Genomic DNA, 23093 nt, shown 5'->3' on the forward strand with positions numbered 1-23093 from the left:
CTCTAAAGCATATTACTTAAACGCTTTTTTTAGAAACAAAATACGGGCCCCTTTTGCCAGGAATTGGCCTCCTTAAATGGGACGCAAGTGACGCATGTAATTACATCAGGCAATTAAGTGGGCGAAGGAGATGGTGGGGGTGTGAGGCAGCAAGTTCCCTCTGATCAAATAGGAAAGATATAAACTACTTCCTCGCCAAACCAACAAAGCCTTTCTTTAGTCCTATCTTTCATCACAACGATTACGCTCTCGGCAGCCCGTAGAAAATGTTTAAGTGACTGTGAGAATTCGAACAATTTCAGACCAATCGCATAATTAACCTGTGGAAAGCAGCTTTGTTGAAGATTGAGCTGTTTGTGAGAATGTGCAGCGGTGAGAGGTTGCTGAAGGACAGAGATGAAGTGTTGCGCTGAATATATCAGCTGGAAGCCTGCACCGGTGGTTCACACCTGGCCAGGCCGCCAACTGGCTCTGGAGAACAGCTTGTTCAGGCTGGACGCATTCGGTTTGGGTGTCGCGTGTCAAACTGAAGCGAAATGCTGTTCAAACGTGTCCGCGCGATTCCACGCTGGACCACAACGAGAGATGAGGACAACAAAATCACACCTCCACATCTGTACAGGGGCATTTTTTCGCTGACAACATATAATGAGAGAAAGAAGAGAGGAAAAGCTGTGGGCAATTACTACCGCTCAATATTTAAAGATTGTTGGGATGTTATTAGGCAACTTAAAGTTGTGTCAGCTGTTGACGCCAGAGGATAGATTCACCAACTGATGGTTGCTGGCAGAAATGATGAATTGACGTGACATGCTCAGCGCTTAGTTCACAAAGGCTCTTGGTTGTTCCTTAATTGTATATACTTTACCATTTTCAAAAGGCTGCTGTTTTATTGCACTCTGTCTGTTGCCCAGATAAGGGGGAAAAGAGAAGAGGATTGTATTGTATTGTATTATTGAGGATTGAAAAGGACTGCATTTTATTTCCATGGGGAGGTCTGAAATTACAGGAGGCCTATTATGCACGTTGCACATTTTGTTGTTGTTTTTTCGAATCCTAAAATAAAAATGACATAAAAAATCTGATTTCTTTATTGTATTTCTATAATTTCATCAATGCAACGAAACATAATACATTAATATTATAATGGAAGTTCAACTTAAAGCACCATCGTACAGCAGAGTAGTCACGTGGTGCGTCATTCTCTCGAGGATGCGCTGCAGGGAAAATAAACATTTAATCATGAATGCTCATTATGTATTTGTAGCCTACTTATAATTTTGATAGTAGGCTAATATAGCCACTTACAGCATGTGTTGCCTTCATTATAAGGCTTATATAAGGCTTTTAATTTTTTGCGGCTCCAGACAGATTTTTAATTTTTTTTTTGGTCCAATATGGCTCTTTCAACATTTTGGGTTGCCGACCCCTGCCTTAGGCTTTATACTTTTAAATTGACAAAAAGCTGGGTGCAGCTATGAGTTTTCCAAAATAACACAAGACTGCTGCTGACATTCACGTCAGTTCATATTTCTGCCAGCAACATCAGTTGGGAATCTATTCCTGGTCAACAGCTGACAACTTTAAGTTGCATAACATCCCAAAATCTAAATATTGAGGTAGTAATTGCACAGCTTTTCTCTCTCTTTCTCTCATTATATGTGTCATGGAAAAATGCCCTGTACAGGATGTGGAGTGTGATTTTGTTGTCCTCTCTCTCGTTTGTGGTCCAGGTGGAATCGCGGGACACGTTGAACAGCATTTCGCTCAAGTTTGACACCACACCCAACGAACTGGTCCAGCTGAACAAGCTGTTCTCCAGAGCAGTGGTGCCTGGCCAGGTGTGAACCACCGTGCACGCTCTCACTGATATATTCAGCTGCAACACTTCATCTCTGTCCTTCAGCAACCTCTCACCTGCACATTCTCACAAACAGCTCAATCTCAACAAAGCTGCTTTCCACAGTTAATTATGCATTGTCTGAATTGTCCGAATCTCACAGTCACTAAACATTTTCTACAGTGCCGAAGGAATCTATAAAAGATAGACATAAAAGCTTTTTTGGGAGACATATGTTTATATCTTCCTATTTGATCAGAGGAACTTGCTGCCTCACACCCCCACCATCTCCTTCCCCACTTAATTGCCTGATAATTACAGCGTCATTGCTCCCATTAGGATGCAATTCCTTGCAAAGGCCCTATTTTGTTTCTAAAAAAGGTTTAATAATATGCTTTAGAGATCTCCCAAAGATGCTTTAGTTCCGACAACATGGCACACACCCATCGTTAACCCACTGCCAGCTTTCTTTGGCTTTCATCTCTTTGTGTTTTTTCAGCAATCGACCAAAATTCTATTTTTTTTTCATGAGAACTCTTTAGTTCTCATGAAAGTACAGATCGCGTTCACACCGGAATAAGTTCCTTGGGAAGGATTAGGCAAATGAAGCCACTGACGTCACTTCTTCACGGCGTATACTGCCACCCGAAGTCCCCGTCCGGAAGTCCCCGGAGTTGGGGACTGGCTTCAGTAGAAGCTGCTGGGACTCCCAGCAGCTTCTACTGAAGCCTTCCGAGTAAATCGCCAGAACGCCGACACCTCTTCATCTCCACCGCTCCCATGTTTTCTTTTGTGTTCCCATAAGTTAGTCTCTAACGCTAATGCTAATAATGCTAATGCGAGGATAATAAAATGGCGGCTTCGCAAAACTTTTTGGGAGTTTTACGGGGCGTGGTTTGCAATCCGCCCAGCCAATCAGACATAGGAACCCTTTTCTCCCACGAAAATACCTGCTCCCTAGCAGGGACGGAAAAGGGGGTAAAAAGGTTCTCATTAACTCATTTTAGTTCCGGCTCTTTTTGGTGTGAACGCGAAATTTCAGAACTATATCGGAACTAAAGTGGGAAAAGTACTGCGGTGTGAACGCGGCTATTGACTTTACTTGGGCAGGCCGCCCAGGTATATTAACGGCCGCCCAAGTATATTTCGCGACTCATTTTGTTTTTTTAAAGTTTTTTTTTGTTATGTATGGTGAGGTTAAGGACTCGAGTGTTTAGATAGTTAACTTAGTCTAAGTTCTCAGTGGGTCTCAAACGGTTTGGTCACCATTTATGTAAACCAGTGGCGAACCGTGTCTATCACAACTGGACCTTCTGGAGACACACACACACACAATTTCCGTAAACACATATTTCCATTTGAGGGGGTAGTGATTAGGCAAATATGCATGAATAAAAATAAAAAATGTAACTTGGTGAAAAGAAGTAAGATACACTTTTAAAATTTGTTGAGAGCTAAAACTAGTCTTTGCTGCTGCCTCAAAGAGGAGCATGAGGGAGAGGAGGGAGACAGGTGAGGCTGATTCAGGAGCCCAGACACACTCGCAATTATAAATGAACCAAAAATAAAGTTTCAGTGTTTTTTCATATTGAAAATGGTATTGGTTATGGCCCTGATTTTGTGATTATTGAAATATATACAGTTCTGTTTCATATAGTTGTTCCCATAGATCTAGTCTGTTTATTTTCCCCTCAAAAAGCACCAGATTGATGCATTTAACTCCAACATTTAAAAAAAGAAAAAAATCTTACTGGGGCAACATGCCCCGGGACCCCCCTAGAGGATTTGAGGTCCACCCCCACTTAAAATCACATGGATAGGTTTCCTAAATACATTTACAATTGTATTTAAATAGTAACCCATGCCATGTCCATATATAATTATTTGTGGGTAGTAGATTTAAACTATAGGGCTATCACTATGGGCAGCAACGCTGTAAATATTGACAAAGAAATCCAACAAAATGGCACAAAGAAAAACTGGTAGTGGCCTGGCTGGGTGTATAATCCCCCCCCCCAAAAGTATATTTCAGATCTGTGGGAAACACTGCACTGACTGAACCATCAGCTCTCCTCCACTTGCACAGCTCAAGACCAAGCTTTACCACAACAAAGACATATATTTATTTAGCCCTAAAGCTGTACATAGATTGATCTCTTTCTTCTAGTCAAAGATAAACCCTCTAAATATATGTTATGAAGCTAGGTTAGCTTCAATTAGCACAAAGACTGGAAACTGCTTGCAACCACAACTTTATTTTTTGTACAGATTCAACATTCCCACTATAATGTGCCGCTAATAATAAAAAATATATATATATTCCAACAGTCTGCTATAGCTCTCTCAGCCTGTTTCCAGTTGTTATGCTAAACTAAGTTTACTGTCTCCTGGCTTAAGCTTCATACTAAACAAACAGTTATTAGAGTTTTAGTGATCTTCTTATCTAACTCTCAGAAAAAAGGTGAATAAGTGTATTTAAAAAATACACAGGAGGGGAAGCCAGCACTTCCCCTCCTGTGTCACTACATTATGCAACAGTCTTACACAATACGTTGATGAATTGGTTAGTAAATGGGCTGAAAATGTACCTTCAACTATTTTAATATTTATTTATTTCCATGCAAAGATTTCAAAATGTAATGGTTGCAAGTAAAATCCTAAACTAAATATCTTTAGACTTTAATAATGTGTATAAGCTTTGTTGTCTATCTTCAGACATTTTATGGACTAAATGATTGATCAAATAATTGTTTAAATAATTCACATATTACTGAATAAAGAATATCATTGGTTTATGCTATCCAACATCAAAAAATCACATTTGAACACATAACAGAAATAACTTAACTACCTTCGCAGTATGTTTTAAATACAGGAAAACAAACAATTCCCATGTACCCATCACTGATAATCCTGACTATCCATCACTTTCCCTTTCTGTGTTTGTCCCTGTCAATATGTGAGAATATTCATGTGATTATCATACATTTGTTTTGTCACATTTGTGGTAAGGCTGTGTGAGTATGCGTGTGTGAGAGTGAGTCACTTTTATCTCTCCCTGTGCGTGCATGTATGTTGTGCAAATGTGTGTTTGCACATGTGTGTTTGCACAAAGGCAGCGCCTGTGTAAATACAGACATGGATTGTGTTTGCAGGTTCTGTACGTTCCTGATCCCGAGTACGTCTCCAGTGTCGGAAGCTCCCCCTCCCTCAGTCCCATCAGCCCCCTGTCTCCCACCTCCTCAGAAGCTGATTTAGAGAAAGTGACGGTATGTTGACCTCTAATGCACAATCTCACACACTCAGAACAAAGTACATTAACAAAATTATTGTCATGCTATTAATGGTTTGAGTCTGGAAAGTATAGCTCCCTGTGAGCCATTTGCAAGACCATTTATAAAAAAGGATTTGCCCAGCTTTACATATTTTTTTATTTTAAGTTCTTAAAACGAAACAAGGGTTAAAAAGTTTGTTTGTTTGTTGTTGTTATACTCATTTTGTCCACAAGATGCTGATATAATATGTATGTGTTCTTAAAGGTGATTCTAAATTAAGCCACGTTACATCATTTGCTGACTCACATGAGTCTTTTATCTTATTTGAACATGGGGTAGTGGTGCACTTCAGCCTCTTGTGGCAGAAATGGGTATTACAACAACAAACACTTATTAATTGTTCATGAAAAAAGAAAACCTCACCTGCCAAAACAGTTTTTAAAGTAGATTTAAATAAGAACAATTATCTTTATGATTATTAACATTTTCCCCCAGCTTTAAAACACAGCTTAAAAATACCATAAGGATCAGGCTTTGATCATCAGGTTTTCTCGTTTGCCTCTCAGGGCTTCTGTAGTCATGAGATCATTCACGAGAGGCAGAAAGACATAGTGTCCCAATGGCCTTCAAGGATAGGTCAGAACATAAAACTTGCCTTGTATTTCCAAGGGCAGGACAGGAAGTGATGCGTGCGTACTGTCTTTCATATATAGTCAAAATCAAGGACATACGTTTTACTTCACAACACATTTTCTTCCTGTACTTCACTGAAGTAGCGGTGAAGGCCCTTCTAGTGAGACTGTGAAAGTATTTATTTGTTATGAGAATATGCATGTTTTCTCCATTGTGCCTACAAAACAGTGAAAGGAGACATCAAGATTGCATGCGAGGGAGGTTTACTGAGGTTTAGTTGACATTATGAGCCTTCATGCAAAAGCAGCAGGGATGGAAGAGTCCCACGATCAAGTTGAACAGCAAAATGTATAGGTTTTAAAAGACTTTCAATTACCCCTAATCCAAATGTTGATATTTTTGTAGTTTGGGCTCTTGGTTTGGAATCCAACTCAACTCTGGCTATATTGTACAAAACGTTATGTAGTTTGTTATCCTGAACAGTTTTACACTTTTGTTAAATTGCATTTAGAAAGCTATCCTAAAAACCTTGTTCTTCTCTTTCCCCGAGATTTCACTGCAATAATAATCTCTATTAACATTGCTTACATTCTACATCCTTCATTTGGGCCATTCACAGCATTGCTTTAATAACTAATTGAATTTACTTGTATTGTTTAATAGCATTTTATAAATGTATTTCTGTCATAAGAAGGCAGCACAAAACATGCAGTTATATATTCTGTATGTATTTTCATATATACCATCTACGTGTCCAAAAAGACTGACCATGTGTGTGCTTCATTTATAATTGACTGCTTTTTGACTCACATTGATGTAAGGAGGGAGAAGCAGCGCAGCATTTATGCTCAGAAACTGCTTTGTCATTATCAATCATGAAGCTGACGTGTAAATTGCTGGAGCGTTTACAGAACAAAGTGCATGTGTGAAATGGCCTATTAGAACAACTGTCTCTGCTAATGCATGGCTCTTATTTAGTATCCAAGCTGCTGACACCAAGTTTTGTTTGATTCATTATTGTAGTTTACATGATGATGGAGATGCATTGCATTTACACATGCAGCCAGATGTGTTTCTGTCCACCTCAAAGTGCATGGGTTAAGAAGTGATGACGACATTCACTTTAGTGTTGTTTTGGGGTAGAGCTGCAAGGATAAGTCTATGGACAGAAGAATATCTACAACTATTTGAATAATTGATCTATTAAAAAGATTCAAAGGCTTTATTTGTTTTTATCATAACAGCTACAGTATAGTTTAAGTGTATTTAATGCAAATCTACAGACCTAACCTCCTCCAACAGTGCCACATACTATATTTAAGACAAACTGGGAAATAAAGAAATACAATAGTGCAAGTGACATAATCAGGGCCGGCCCTTGGCACTGGCGAACTAGGCGGTCGCTAGGGCACCAGATCTGGAGGGGCGCTGCGTTGGGAAAAATATAAAATAAAAATAATTTTTTTAAAATTTTTATTCTGCCTAATTTTCTGCCCTTGATGTCATACATTTGCATTAATAATTGAATAAAGTAAACACCAACATTTTGCATTTGCCCTCTACGATGGGCGCTGTAAGGGATGAAAGTGGGGGATGTTGACTTATCTGGCGCCCGCAGCTCACAGCCAAAGCGCGAGCGAGCACGAGAGAGAGAGAGAGAGAGAGAGAGAGGACGCACATCGGTACCGCGGATTGTTGTTGGATTGAGGCTGATAACTACAGCTCAGTGAGGTAAAGGACTCTTGAGTGTTTAGATAGTTCACTTTAGTCTAAGTTATCTCAGTGGGTCTCAAACGGTTTGGTCACAATTTATGTAAACAAATATTTCCAAGGCTCACCTTTTATAATTATTTGGTTTGAAATCATTTCAATTCATACATAGGACAGTAACCAAAAATATTGTTTAAAACTGGAGATATTTTTAAAAAAATGCATGAATACATAAATGTTAACCTAGGTAAAATAAGATATAGGAACAACAAAAATACGTTACATGTATTTGTTATTGGCTATGGTAGGTTATTGGTTATGTTCACATACTTATTTGGTTATTAAAATGTAAACCGATCTTTTTCATATTGGTGTTTAGAGTTGTACCCCCTAGATCTAGTCTCTAGTAATTCTGCTCAAAGTGCGCCAGATTGAAGCATTTTACTTTAAAGTGTTATACCCCCGGACCCCCCTAGAGGAGGTGATGTCCACCCCACAATTAAAACATGTTCATACAATAATGAATACATTTGAAACCTTCTTTATGTATACAACCAACATGTCAATACGTTTCAGTTTTTGTAGTGTATTGGTCTTTTGTAGAGATATTTCATTTATTCTTTATATATTATATCGTGTATTGCTTGGGGGGGGCACCACCAAATCATAATCTCGCCTAGGGCACCAAAATGTCTAGAACTGGCCCTGGACATAATGGTGCCAGTAAGTTGCACATTTTAGATGTTTTATTTAAAATAAATATGAATTACTGTAAAATGAAATACTGTACAGTAAAATAAATACAGTACAAAAAATACGGAGTGATGTAATAATGTGTGGAATAAATGAGTAAATGGCAGAAAATGCAGCTTTTAGCCTCTCAAATATAATGCTTTCCATGTTTTCTGTCATATTGAAGTTAAAAATTTTAGTTTTAAGAAAGAAATCATAATAAAAGAATCAGCTTGAACTTTGAGACACTAGAATGGTTGTTTTTGACTATTTTCTAGACTAAACAATGTAGAATATAATAAACAGATTGATTTATAATGGTGTCGTTACATGCTGCTCTTTAGGTTTATTCCTGCTCTGATGTACATTACGTCACCTCTCATTTTCCATACTTATCCCTCTCAGCTAGTGTCACATTAGCAATATGAAGGATCTGCAGGTCAGAGGCATCATGTAGTTTGTGTCTGAAGTGTGTTCAGGTCTGGTCCCTCCAGCGGAACACATCCTTTCCTCACCGCTCTAACAGCAGCAGTGTAAGCCTTCTCCCTCGGTTCCTGTGTCTGCAGCATCTGAATGAGCCAATCACTAAGCGCCGCAGGAAGCCCAGTGGTCCCTTAAGAAATATGTCTGTTTGCTGGTCTCTATGGAAACAGACGTCTTGTTTTGCCTGTTTTGTAAGAAAATGAATACTGCTTTCTGCATCGCCATCACTGTCACTTTGGCTCCCTCCCACCTCCAGCGCTCTGCTCTCATCTCTGTCCGCTAATTTCTCCCCCCGGTTTCCAAAAGAAAAGGCCCCCGTTCATTTACTGCTTATCTATTTAGGTCATGCCTGCGAGAGCGGGAGCGTACTCTGTGGCTCTCGACGGGTGAGGATCAGAGAGAGGGGCTGGGACTGCAGTGAAATTAAGCCTTTAAAAGTGATGCCGTGTCTGATATTTAGAGCAACTAATGAACAGAGTGGCTCCCATTCCCAGACGAGCAGCCAGGCAGCAATTATTCCAGGCAGAGGAAGTGTGCTTGTAAGGCAGAAAGGAGGGAACGTTACCTCACCCTATGTGCCAGCTCTGTGGAGGCGTTGTGTGTGAAAGTGTCTGTATCTGTCAACTCTGCATGTTTGTGTGTCTGCCTGCACACTCCTATCTCTTTCTCTTCCTTACCGAAGCGAGCAGCATCCAGGTGCTGTTTGATTTTCAAACCACAGGAAGGCCCTTCATAACTCACTCGGCTTCTTTTCCTTTTTTTTACTCCAGAATCCCCGGCCTCTTTTAATTACAAGCCAATTTTTGTGCTCGCGTCTCAGTGAGGATATTATCTAAATAAATGGTTCTGGTAGGTGTGCAGTAATAGCTGGTGTAACCCTGATGAAGATGAGTGCTTTGAGGAGAAACTACTTTCAGATGCTTCTCTTTTACTTTTGGATATAAAAAGAGTCGGATCTAGCAGGAGATCTTTAAAAAAGCTATTAGCTGTTCAAATGCCTGTCAAATCATCAAAGCCATTAAAACATATCAGTCACTGCAGAATACTTTGTGCGGCTATTCATTTAAATCATAAAGGAAATCATACACATTTGTTTAAACTGTGCTAGCAATCACACTGTTGTATGCTTTAGTTTTCCATAACAAAGAAAAGACGGTACGCAAGAAACCAGAGTAAAATGAACTCTTTGAAAACACAAAGGTAGCATGAGAAAGAAAAGTTCCTTTTGAAAAATATAGAACACAAATTATATGAAAAGTTAACATTCAAATTGATGTGACTGGCACATGAATAAAAGGGCCATAAAGTCAGTGAACTATTTTAAGTGAAGCCAATTCATAGACTGTATACAAGAAGTGTGGACTTAGTTACTGTGAAGAGGTACTTTTCAGCTGCTAATTCTAGCCTCAACTAGCTAGCGAGCTTGATTAGCAAGCTGCATCTGTACCTCATGTTGTCTGGAATATACATTCAGAAGCACATTTTTGGCTAGTCAAAACAGTGTTGTTTGTTAATGTATGTACCAAAAATGTACAGAAAAATCTAAAAATCCCATTTGAACACATAACAGAAATACCTTAACTACCTTCACAGTATGTTTTAAATACAGGAAAATAAACAGTTCCCTTGTACCCATCACTGATAACTACAACGATATGATAGTGATGCTATGTAGCTACACTGAGGTAGCTACTTGTCAATCATAAGGTAGCTACAATAGCTTAAAACTCATCTTTCTTTATCGTCTGTTTTAGGACCATAATTTACATTTGATCATCATAATGTATTGAACAAGAATTAAAATAAACAATAACCTTAACCAATAAACTCTTTAAAGGTTCCATGTCATGGCCATTTCTACTGATCATAATTCCATTGTTTTGGTCTACTAGAATAGATTTACATTGTTCAATGTTCCAAACTCACATTGGTTTCTCATACAGCATCTCTGTATAGTATGTGTATTTACTCTCTGTCCTAAACGGCTTGTTGGAGCTCCTGCCAAATCTAATCATCATATGCTTGTGCCCATGTTTCAGTTAATAAGGTAAAAGTATTGCAGAAAACCAGCCATGCAGTTAAGAGCTCTTGTGACGGAGAAGGCAGCCCTGAACAGTCTTCCTGCTTTTGCTCTGCCTGCTGGTACTGGCAGCAAAAAGTAACACATCTTGCAGCTATGTATCATTGGCTGACTGTGTTTGTGTGCGTGTGTGCGCGTGCACGGGTAACTGGCTGACTTTCCGGCTGGCGGTCTTGCTGTCGTTGGATTATTTGGCAGCCATCGGTTCAGTGGCGTGCTTGCTCCCTGGTCATCTGCGTGGGCATGCGCGTCCTCTTTGTCCTATCCAGGCCCTCCTCATGCTTGTACTGACACATCCACACCAACATGCATGATTACTCACCTTGGTGGCACAGCTACTCCTGTGACCTTCTCTGTCTCTTCCTCTTTTGGCACCTCTTATGCCTCCCTCCCTCCCTCCTTCCTTCCTTCCTTCCTTTCTTTCTTCCACTGGGTTGTGATCTAAAATTAGTGATGGAGGAAGTAGAACCAGTTTAGATTGCCTATATGTGGTGTGCTACATTTGTGATGATCTCACTCAGGTGAGGGTTTCATTTCTGAAAATCCAGGAGCTATTATGACAGTTTTAATGAAAATCTTGTAAAATAACGTCGTCTTGTTTTTTTAGCAGAAATTGGGAATTATTAACTAATGTCTTCCGAGGATTGGTTTTAAATCTGTTCTTGGTGAAGGTTCAAGTCCACTTCTGATTCATGTCCGTACCTGTGTCTTTATAATGATGTACCCCATCGTTATTGTTAATACAAAGTGCATGTCTATAAATAGCACGAGACTACAGGCCAGTGTGCACACACATACAATTGTAAAAAAAATAACTTTATAGAATGAAGTCAAAATGACCTAAACTAAATGGAAACAGGTGGAGCACCAACCTATATTTGATTTGTAAAAACCATAGTGCTTTGTAAAATAATTATCAACTAATATTATTGTAAATACAGTGGAATTGGAGAGAATGCAATAATGGATTTTCTTGCACAAACATGTAATCATTCATTCTTTTGAGTGTGCGAAGATTCTGTTCTAACCTCATAACATATTCGCAATAAGAAAACATAAACATATGCAGAATCTTTGTAACAGCTGTAGATGTTAAAAATGCATTTCTTTTTAAATGCTGCTGTTCTTTAAGGACCTATGTATGTGCTCACCACAGTCTCTGTGGATATTGAGCAGTTATTTTGGGGATATTAATATCAGCACCGACTGTGCTTGACGACCTCTGCCTACTGACGTTTGATGAAACCCAATGGTTTGTGTGCTCCCTCTTGCAGAACGCAGCCTTGCCCACAAGGTGGAGCTCTGGATTGATTTCTGATTGCACCATGTGTCACTGACAAGGTCAAAGCCATGTGGCACCTGCAGCCTTCCTCTTTGAAATCTTTATTATAAGAGAGAAATCCACTAATACGCATAACATTTTCAACCGATAATACCACATTTTTCAAATACATAGGAACTAGAATGTTTTTATTGTATGTGTAATATTAAAGTCTCTTATTGATATATTGCCTCTGACCTTTAATATGGCTCTGTTGCTTGGATAGAAGCCATATTTCACAAAGCCTCAGCTACTTTCAGTTTTTTATATTGATTTCTGTAGCCCGACCACCACTTTCATCTAACACAGTTTCGCTCGTCTCCGGTCTCCCCACAGCCTCCTGTAGAGAAGATCACTGATGCCGTGCTCCGTCCACCTCCACGGGCCAGCTCCTGGTGGCCCGTCACGCCTTATTTTGCCCAGCTCCCCTCCTCTCCTTTTTCTCACCTCAGCTTTTCTTTTCCTGTTTATCGATTTTCCATGCTACCTTCCTTCCTAATCTCCACACACACACACACACACACACACACACACACACACACACACACACACACACACACACACACACACACACACACACACACACACACACACACACATCATTTACTCACAGCAGCTCTTTCGTCTTTGGATTTCAGTTCTCTAGCCAGTGTAGACCCACTATGCCTTTTCCCTCCCTTTGATGTAATACACGCTGAAATAAATCCCGTTACCAAGACTGACTGGAATCTGGTCACTTCAGGACATTGCCAAGTCTTGGCTTACCTCCAATGAGGTCTACCTGAGGTTGTGTTAGTTCTCTATACTGTTTCTTCTCTACGACCTCACCTTACCTTCACTTTGACTCTAGATAACCTTTCCTCCAGTTTGACCCCCCTTGCCTTACATTGACTCACATTACCAAACCTTGCCTTACATTGACTCACATTACCAAACCTTGCCTTTACCTTGATTTTATAATACCTTGCCTCGCCGTTACTTTGACTCAATTTGGCCTACCTTGCCTTACCTTACTTTTCCTCAACTTCCACTCACATTACCTTACCTCCTCTTAACTTCCACTCACATTACCTAACTTTGCCTTTACTTTGACTGTCTTTACTTTGACTCACCTCACCTTAACTCACCTTGCCTTTACTTGACTCACATTACCTTGCCTTTAATTACAGTACCTTACCTTGCCCTATATCTGTACAGGTTAACAGATTTGTATGAAAAGTTTGCATAAAGCTGAAGGTTATTATGGGTCATAATAAAGAGACGGGCAAGTTTAGAATCATCCTTCACAATACCAAACTCCAGCAGCAGCTGAAAAATATTGGATTTCAAGGAGGCCAGTGCAGGACGAACACTGGTCATATATTAAAGGACTGCAGGGCAAAGAAAGCAGCACCCTGTGAAAGCAATCTTCACTTGAAATATGAGCATTGGCTGTTGCAGGGTAATGCTGTCTTCCCTTTCATAGAATAAAACTGTATTGATCCGTCAAGTATCCACCGCTGTACCAAATAGAGTGAAATATTCCGATTGAAACGCATTGCAGTGTTCACTCCATAAAGTTTGGGAATAATAATGTACTTTTAAATGTATTAAATCCAGAAATACTTTACCAGTAGACTCCCAGTATGATCTGAAGTTCCTCTGGTCACTGGCTAGTGTTCCCGTGTGTTCGGAGATGCAGGATTTGAAGTTCGTTAGGGGATCTGGTCAGTAAACCTTACACTGTTTGAGTGTACAGCAACCCTTTGAGGCCCAGCATTGCTTTGAGCTGAATGCTAATGTCAGAATGCTAACATGCTCGCAGTTACAATAGTTGGTGCTGGAGGTGAGGTTGTTGGGGGAGAAAGCAGGAGAAGCAGCCAATATCAGCGTGCAGCAGGAAGGAGAAGGCAGAGCAGGTGGTCATGGGGAAGAGGAGTTAGCAGCTTGATTTGTGAGACATGATTGAGGCTTTGGATCAGGTGATGAGTCGCTGATGTACCATGACTCTGCAGGTTCTGTCTAAGGATACTAGCTCAGGGTGGAAATGAGGAATTTTCCAACTAAAATTCACATTAAAAGATGAATAAAAGGACAGATTGTCAGCTTTTGACAATATGTCACCATTGGCAGCCAATTAAACAGACCAACTTAATCTCACTTTTATTCCCTGTATTTCCTCATCATCCCACACAGCAACATAAGTGCATTGCAACACTATTATGTGTTTGCTTTGCAAGTCAACTTTTGGCATGTTGCTATGTTGCCAACCCATAACACCCCTTTCTGACATGTGCCAGATCTAATGAGAAATAATGATGTGTTTGTTGTGCATCTCTATGAGGGAGGACATGTTTTGATGCACTAGCTGCTCATTTCAACCCAGGTGTCTGCCGCACATTTGGACTACTTGTGTATCCCAGGTGTGTTTTAGTCAGTGTTAACTTTCTAGGTGGAAAAGGCTGCACATATTTAACCTTGGAGAAGGAAGGTGAGGGTGGATGAGTCATTGTGAAGTGGAGCGATTAAGTGCAGTTGTGTAGGTGAGGTGTGCTCAGTTTAAGTGGATGACAAGCTGGTTAAAAGAGAAAAAAGTTGTCCTCATAACAGCTGGTCCTCAGATCAGGGATCCTGCTCTGTTTTTGTTTTAAGGATGTTCTTGAAACTTTACTTTTAGCTCCTCTCTTTGACATTAGGTCTCCTTCTCCTCGGCTTGTATGTATAGACTTGTTTTGGCTGTAGCAGATTGGCCCAGCCCTCCCTGGCTGTGTCTGGGCTGTTGGTGTCGGTGCGGGTCAGTAGCCTCAGGCTGTTTGTGGACCGCGCTGGGAGACGGAGAGAGGGAGGTGTGGGGGTGGGAGTCAGGAGCAGCAGAAAGTGGGCTCAGGCTCTCTTCTCTAAGCTCTTCACTGCACTTCTCCACCGTACAAATCCCCCTCGATTATAACTCCCACACACTCCTCTCTGTCCTCCTTTTCCCTTTTGTTCTTTGTCCTCACTCCAATCACTCTCTTTCATTGCCTTTAGCTCCCTTTATGTCCTTGTCTTTTTATTTATCCACCGCAGCTTTGCACTGCTTTTTGCTACAGTTTCTACAATGCATTCCTCATCCCTCTTTTTTCCCTCCATCCTTGACTTATTTCCATCCGATCTGACTCCCCCAGCATTGGTTCAGTGTCACAGAAAGCCCATTCTGCTCTGTCCCACAAAATATCTCCCGGTCAGACAGTTGTCCCTGCGGATGGTTATTAAGACACACTTCAGTCAGTCTCAGATATTGCGTGGCAACAGGCCACTATTAGAAACGCCAAACCCACCACCCCTTGTGTTTCCAGCCCAACAGACACACCATCTGTGGCAGCTTGCTCTGTTACCATGGCTGAGATGAAGAAGCAGTAACAAAGTGCCTTTTTAGGGTGTGTGTCAACATGCATTAGAACAACATAGTTGAGACATCATTTGCGCTGCTTCTTGGCGCTGAGCATCTGGCAGATTGCAGGCAAACAAGAGTTATTATGAAAGGAAATATTTGGGATTTAATTGTTTGTTTTTGGAAAAGCTCTTTTTGATGGCATATAAAGTGATATAAAATGCAATAAAGCACAGATGTGGTTCAAAAGACGCCCTATAACACACACCCCCCATGTTTTTGGCGAAACACAGACTCATCCAAAGTACAGAATTACTAATCAATTACATTAACCCTTATATTTACATATATACATTATTGAATTTGTTAAAAATCAAGAAACACATCTAATAAAATACAATAATTATTATAAATGATAATAATAAAGTTGTAGGAAAAAGAGAAACATAAATAGTATAGTATAGTATATAGTATAGTAATAATAATATTTAAGTTAAACATTTTCATCTATAATATAGAATTTCTGGGCAAAGCCACATGTTTGATAGGCTTTTTCTCCAATGTCAAAAATATAAAAATCATTCTCATATCAGCATAACATTTAAATGATCTTTTAATATTATTATTTCACAGTGTTGCTGTCATCATTACATTCAAAACATTTATATATATTTGTTTAAAAAAGTATACAATGCTTGCATATTTAGGCACACAGGTTTTTTTTAATTATTATTTAAGGCTATTTTTTCTGTGGATTCTCCTAGTCGATGTGTCCATATGCATGAAGAATACACCAATGCACTCACTCACACAAACTTAGACAGATGCTTGTTAGTGTATAAACTGCTTCTGCTTAAATACCGACCCCAAACCAGAGTCAGAAGGTGATAGATAGTTAGCTTGTTTGTTTCAATGATGGATTACTGTATGAATCCACCCCTGGACCCCTTGTTAGAGTTAGAAAGTCAATAAAATAACTCGGAGGCACAAAATGAACACAAACGTGTGTGTGCAGCAGCCCCACTGTGTCATAATCCGTCTATTATAAAATGGCAGCAATCATTAGAAATGATTTCATGTTTGAATATTTATATTAAATAATATTTTCAGTTTCTGGCATCAAAGTGAATCAACAATGGTAACTAGTTATCATGAGCAGTTTGTTCTTAGAGAAAAGTAGGGCTTAAATGTTTAAACATAAAAATGTGCCTCAGTCTGGCTCAACAGCTTCAAACCCCTCCCCTGATTCTAGGGCACATTGAGTCCAAATAACACTAACCAGGCATCAAGTTAAATTAAATTAAATCTTCGGTCTCATATGAATGTTTTTCACCTAATTGCCCATGTGAAGCACAGACACACAGGAGGCACATTCATCGGGTTGCTTTTAACCCGATTGTCCCGCTGTGCAGAAAATATCTGTTTATATATAGACACTACATTTGGAGGCTCAAACGCATTAGTTTGATGAAATGAGACACAAATTAGTTACAGCGTGTATTACCAAGTGAACCAAGCTTAGTTGTTTCGGCAGTGCTTATTATTTAGTCTGTTTGCTTGAATGCTATTTAGAGATTTGGACATGATGCATGCATATAGATGTGTAGGCACTGGGATAAAGTGGATTCATCACTTAACCCCACACTATCAAATGTTCTCTTTTCAGTTTGCTGTGAGAAAGGAGAGCTTGTTCAGCCTAAAGAACAGAAAGTGGTTAATGTTACAGTATGAACTAACAAATGGTGTCCACACCCCCTCCCGTTCCATCCCAAAGGATTCCGATGGCCCCCCCAGACCAGATCCCGCTCACCCTCCCGTGTTCTCCGCCCTTCGCCAGTCCAGAGGCGTCTCATCCACCTCCGAGGAGGAAGAGGCCCTCACAGAGAAGTTCCTCAAGATCAACTGCAAGTACATCACTGGTGCAATGGTGAGATCCAACTTAAAGGGGCCCTATGATGCTCATTTTCAGGTTTAATATCAGTATGTAGTGTCTCTACTGTGACATGTCTCCATGCTGTAATGTTCAAAAAGCTCTTTATTTTTCTCATGCTGCCTGTGCTGCAGCACCTCTTTTCACCCTCTGTCTGAAACCAGAGCCCAGTCTGCTCTGATTGGTTAGCTGGCTGGCTCAGCTGTGATTGGTCAACCACTTAGAAATGTAGAAATGTCCTGCCCCCTAGCCTATCGCGTACAATGTGTTGAAGCGCTAGCCAATAGAAGCGCAAGTGTGACATAGTGATGTCACTATGTTATGGAAGAATACGGAGACCACTTCAGGCGTTTCAAGTGTGGGGGGAGGGGGAGGGAACACAGGGATTTTAGCATTTGCAGACTATTTTAAATGCACGAAAACCTATAGAACATTACAGGAGAGGAAAAAAACCCAAAAAGCAAAATAGGGCCCCTTTTTAAAATATCCAAACAGTTATGAGTATGGCCCCTTGGTAAAGTTCCTTCTATTGGCTGATGGTCATGTGACAGACAGCTGCTGTAGACGAAAGCAAAAATGTTGGCTGAAAGTGATGGAGTAAAAAAGGGAACAAGTGGTTGTATTGGTATCAAACTACTTCTATAATCATACAGAACAGCGTAAAAAAGAGTAAAAAAGGGAACAAGTGGTTGTATTGGTATCAAACTACTTCTATAATCATACAGAACAGCTGCCAGCTGCAGGGACTTGACACACTTCACATTTCAAAAGGCTTTTGTATAGATATAGGAATTAAAATGAAAAGAAAAGAAATGCCCCCATAAATAAAACTTTGTTTGTGTTTCTGTGTTGTAAACCATCAATACCTTAGAAGAGCAAGTGCTTCTATTGAGATTCAGTCATTGACACTCACAATAATACATGAGTACTCAACTATAGCAGATGAGAATCCAGAACACTGTGCTGCCTGAGGTTAACCTTTTTTTAGAGGATTTTGTAACATGAAAACATAATAATCTTGTTGTGTTTGTTGCTAATTATGTGTTTTCTCCCTGCAATATATGAAATCACTACCTGAGGCAGACACAAACAAGGCAGCGGAAGAGAACATCAATACAACAAAATGTGTTAAAATCACATGTCTCATAAAAATGATGCGTTTTTGATTTTGTTATATAGGAAATCTGGAAGGAGGTTAAAATTAGAGCCCAGCAAACACTGATGAGCCAAAATGAATGACCCTGTAGAGCGGCACATGAAGAGAAGCATCTCTCCCGCTGACGGCGGTTTAATTCTGCTGTGTATACTTAATGTTGTTCTGATGGCCTATAACCAGGGAGTCTGCAGCTCCTTAAAGTAATTTTAACCAAGTTATCTAAATGCAGCATCTCAAATGCTCCTCAGTACAGTTAAATGTTTTTCCCAGATCTGTTTGTTACTTCTGCTTTTTTGTCAATCTGGTTTTGAATGTGATTTGGTGTTTTTTTTGGGGAGTTTATCTTTGTCTAATGCAAGCGTCAGAGGGTCTTGAATGCTGTACAGGCTGTGAAGCCACTTTAAATGTAGGGTAGGTAATTCACTTCAGAAACGCTTGTTATATTCCATGGAATGCTCTTAACATCCCGATAGCAATGAATATATTAAATGCTTTGACAATAAATATATTAAAAATGTCATCTGTGGAAGCCGTGGCGCTGTAAAAAGCACGACCAATCATCTGAGCCGACCCGGCTAAAGTAACTGGATGGCCTACCTGCCTGTCAGCCTTCCATCTGTGCACAAACTTATCTCGTGCCCTCATTGGTCATGTGTGCGTTCGTGTGTGTTGGAGGAGGGGCTCTGTAAGGAAGGGGCAGATTTTTTTCCAGTTGCGTACTTTCAAATTCTAGCACACTCGAGCTAGTTTTTCCATTCTTACCTACCCTACCTTTAATATAAAATTAAATATTTTGGACATTATGAATAAAGTTTAATTTTGCGATTGCAGATTTAGCATGTGTACGTGCATGAGTGTGCAGACACACACACAGATCCATGGTATTGAACTGCTGATTCACTCCTAGGTACCAAACGAAAGCTCTGAAGCGTCCACTGCTGGCAGTCGATACCTTCTACTTGATTTAGGACATTTGCGGTCTCAAATTGATTTGCCTCTCAGTGATTTATGTGACAGAGGTGCTTTTGATCATCTTTTGGTGCTACATAAACATTCTAAGCTGTTATAATGGATCCCATTTGTTCTCACCCATCCCTCTCTTTTTTCCCTGTGTTGACTCAGGGTGCGGTGAGCGGGGTGTTGCTGGTGACACCCAACAACATCATGTTCGACCCCCACCGGATGGATCCCCTGGTTCAGGCCCACGGGTGCGAGGAGTACGGCATCATGTGTCCTCTGGAGGAAGTGCAGTCTGTCGCCGTCTGCAAGGAGATCACCGACCCCAAGATCAGAGAGGCTGTGCCTGAGTATGAAAACGTTGTTGTTCAATATGTACAGAAATGTGCAGTGGCCGACCTGTGCAAACACGTTACAAAGCTCAAAACCTTTTCCATTAGGAGAAATACGCTGCATTTTTAAAAACAATGCAAAAAGAAACTTAACTAAACATGCGCAGCATTTATAAAAAAGTGATGCATAAACAAAACGCTGCAAAAGGCTCACAAAATACAGCGGAAACGAGGACCCTTAAAAGTGATGCACACATCCGGGACCGGAGCGCATGCTGACGTTAGGATAAAGATGATAAAGTTGGACCTAACGCTAACTGTTACTGTCTCTTCAAACTTACCTAAAATGAGCGTTTACTTTGATTATTTTAACAATGTGATTGTATGATACCCTCCAGTATCATTGTAGATCTGCTTTAAGCTAGATAGCTCACATAGCTAACTTAGTCATTTAAAATATACTGACAAAACGCTGTTATTAAACAGTTGGCCATCCTTATAATCCCTGAATGTTGACAAGCTCTCCGGTCCCAGCTGCGTGAATCACTTTTTAGTGTCCCTATTTCTGTTGATTTTGAGCTTCTTGCAAAGTTTAGTTTATGCAGCGCTTTTAGTAAACCCTGCGCGTCCTTCATTAGGTTGGTGAATGTATTCTAAATTCTGCGCATGTGTTGTCAAGTTGGTGAACATAGGCGCATTCACACCGCAGTACTTTTCCCACAAAGGTTCATCAGAACTTAGTTCATGAGAACTCTTTAGTTCTCATGAACTAAGTACAGATCGCGTTCACACCGGAATAAGTCCCTGGGGGAGGATTAGGCAGAAGCCGCTGACGTCACTTCGTCTNACTAAGTACAGATCGCGTTCACACCGGAACAAGTCCCTGGGGGAGGATTAGGCAAATGAAGCCGCTGACTTCACTTCTTCTTCTTCTGCCCTTGGGTTTACTGGCAGGCCGCAAACAACTTCACGGCGTATACTGCCACCCGAAGTCCCCGGAGTTGGGGACTGGCTTCAGTGCTTGGACTCTCAGCAGCTTCTACTAGTAAATCGAGTAAATCACCAGAACGCCGACACCTCCTCATCTCCACCGCTCCCATGTTTTCTTTTGTGTTGCCATAAGTTAGTCTCTCTGCGTTTGTGCACTGGGCTAATGCTAATAATGCTAATGCAAGGATAATAAAATGGCGGCTTCAGTTTTACGGGGCGTGGTTTGCATTCCGCCCAGCCAATCAGACATAGGAACCTTTTTCTCTCAAGAAAGTCCCTGCTCTCTAGCAGGGACGAAAAAGGGGTAAAAAGGTTCTGATGAACTCATTTTAGTTCCGGCTCTTTTTGGTGTGAACGCGACATTTCGGAACTAAAGTGGGAAAAGTACTGCGGTGTGAACGCGCTACATGTCTCTTCGTGTGCATGTGTTTTGGGACATTTGTGTTTTTATATTTTCATTGTTTTTGAAAATGCATCGTGTTTACCCTAATGTAAGTGTTTTGGGCCGTTTGGACTGGTCAGCCTCAGCAGAAAAGTTGTTTTCGAAGTAATATAAACACTGACTCTTACATGCATTCTTTAAGAATGCTGTATACTTTCCCAACAAATTAATTCTGAAAGTCTTTCTCCCACTCACACAGAAATGCAGCAACCTTGTGATAATCGCTGTCATTGTCTAGTGCTCACACTGTCAGATTGCATCAGGCAATTTTCTTTTTAATTTTCCCCCCACATACCGAAATAAAAAGGAAACGGCAATTACAGCAGGGTTAATGAAGTATGCCTTCACCCTCCTACGTTGTGATTGCTCACCTCTTTATGCACTAGGAAGCAGCCACTTCAGAGGATTCACTGTTGTTTCCTCCCACACATTTGTCTGAGGTTTTCTTTTCTTGGTTTAAATTGTTTCGTTGTTGTTGTTGTTGTTGTTGTTGTAGTATATGAAAGGACAAATCTAGTCTGGTATAAGTGGAACCGTATGAAGTTATTGTTTTCGGTTTGTTCTGGTGGTATTAGGGTCTGAGCAGCTCGGTATTTATCTGGAAGAGTGTTGTATGTGGAGCAGATATTGTCCTGGACAATGAGCAGGCCCAGTTATCCCTGCTGTGTCATGTGATAGAAAATAATCCGTATTCAGCAACAAATGCGAATAATAACAATATAAGTGTTAAGATTGAAGGACGTTGCTGCTGCACGTGTGTGAGTGTTGAACAAACTACTTAGGTCTAACTAAGCTGAACAGGGAGTGTAAAAGTAAGGACAGCAGTGTTTGCAGGCCTTATGATGACTTCATTCTGACTCCATGCTGACTCTTTAAGTCTGACATCAGTTGGACTACATTCTGACTATACTAGACGTCACTGCACACATAGGTCAAGTTGGCACTAGTCGGAAGAGATGAAACCGAAGGCGAAGGCACTAAAGACTTTACAGGACAGGCAGAATCAAATACACTATTATTGCATGACAGAATTTTGATATATGATTTAGTTCGTCCTTCTGCTTTTTTACCTTATAACATGCCTTAATTCAAATTTAGAATCTTTTGAGTGTCTTTGAATATAGTTTTCCACTCGCATATCCTTTCACCTCTTACTCTCTCTCGCTGTCTAAGCACATAGTTGGGTCACAAGTGAATGTGATTCTGTGTGCTTGTCTTTGAACCCTCATTAAGCCTCAGTTATGATTTCTGCACGGACATTAACTGATGCAGGATGGTAACAAGGAAACGTCTGATCTTTTATACTCAATGTGGGTTTCTCCCAGTTGAAAGGCATTCTCAAAGCTTTACATTTCTGAATTATTTTTCAACAGTCTGCATTGTCAGAAAATGCAAAGTATGCATGTACAAGCACAACCTGCTACGTGTAACCCCAGTGAAGGGCCTTTTGATGGGGTGACATCACTTTGCCATAGTTGCAATAAGCATTAGAGATTTCCTAGAAATATATATTTTTTTTATTTAGCATGAAACACTTATTTGTTCATGTGTTGACTTGAAAAAAAACTTGTGCATACAATTAAATAAACCTAAATATTTGTTTGATTATCTTTTTAGCCTTTAGCGGCTTTGTTTTAGCTTAACACTAACCCAGTAACAGTGTTGAGTATAAAATTGTCAAACTATTGCTTTCTAGGGTATTGCTGTGTTTAAATGCACGTATCTAGAAGCCCTCGTTATAAAATGTTGAAACAAAAACATAATGTTATCCTTATCTTTAGAAAGTTGGTGCGACAGTCTTTATGCATATAGGGACATGAGTTCTGCGAATGCTTTTAAAGCCTTATCTAGTGCTGGAGTCCT

General features: G+C 40.2%; 1 protein-coding gene across 1 annotated transcript in view; it reads left to right on the plus strand.

Moving 5' to 3' along the window:
- LOC104964947 (oxidation resistance protein 1-like) overlaps positions 1–23093 on the plus strand; it is a 199812-nt gene that overhangs the window by 24846 nt on the left and 151873 nt on the right. Inside the window, 4 exon segments of the mRNA XM_010793861.1 lie at positions 1734–1841; positions 4996–5109; positions 17198–17350; positions 19632–19816. Of these exon segments, the coding sequence (XP_010792163.1) occupies positions 1734–1841; positions 4996–5109; positions 17198–17350; positions 19632–19816 (560 nt within the window).

Source organism: Notothenia coriiceps, unplaced genomic scaffold (genome assembly GCF_000735185.1).
Source record: "Notothenia coriiceps isolate Sejong01 unplaced genomic scaffold, NC01 NC01_scaffold00037244, whole genome shotgun sequence".
Classification (NCBI taxonomy): Eukaryota; Metazoa; Chordata; class Actinopteri; order Perciformes; family Nototheniidae; genus Notothenia; species Notothenia coriiceps.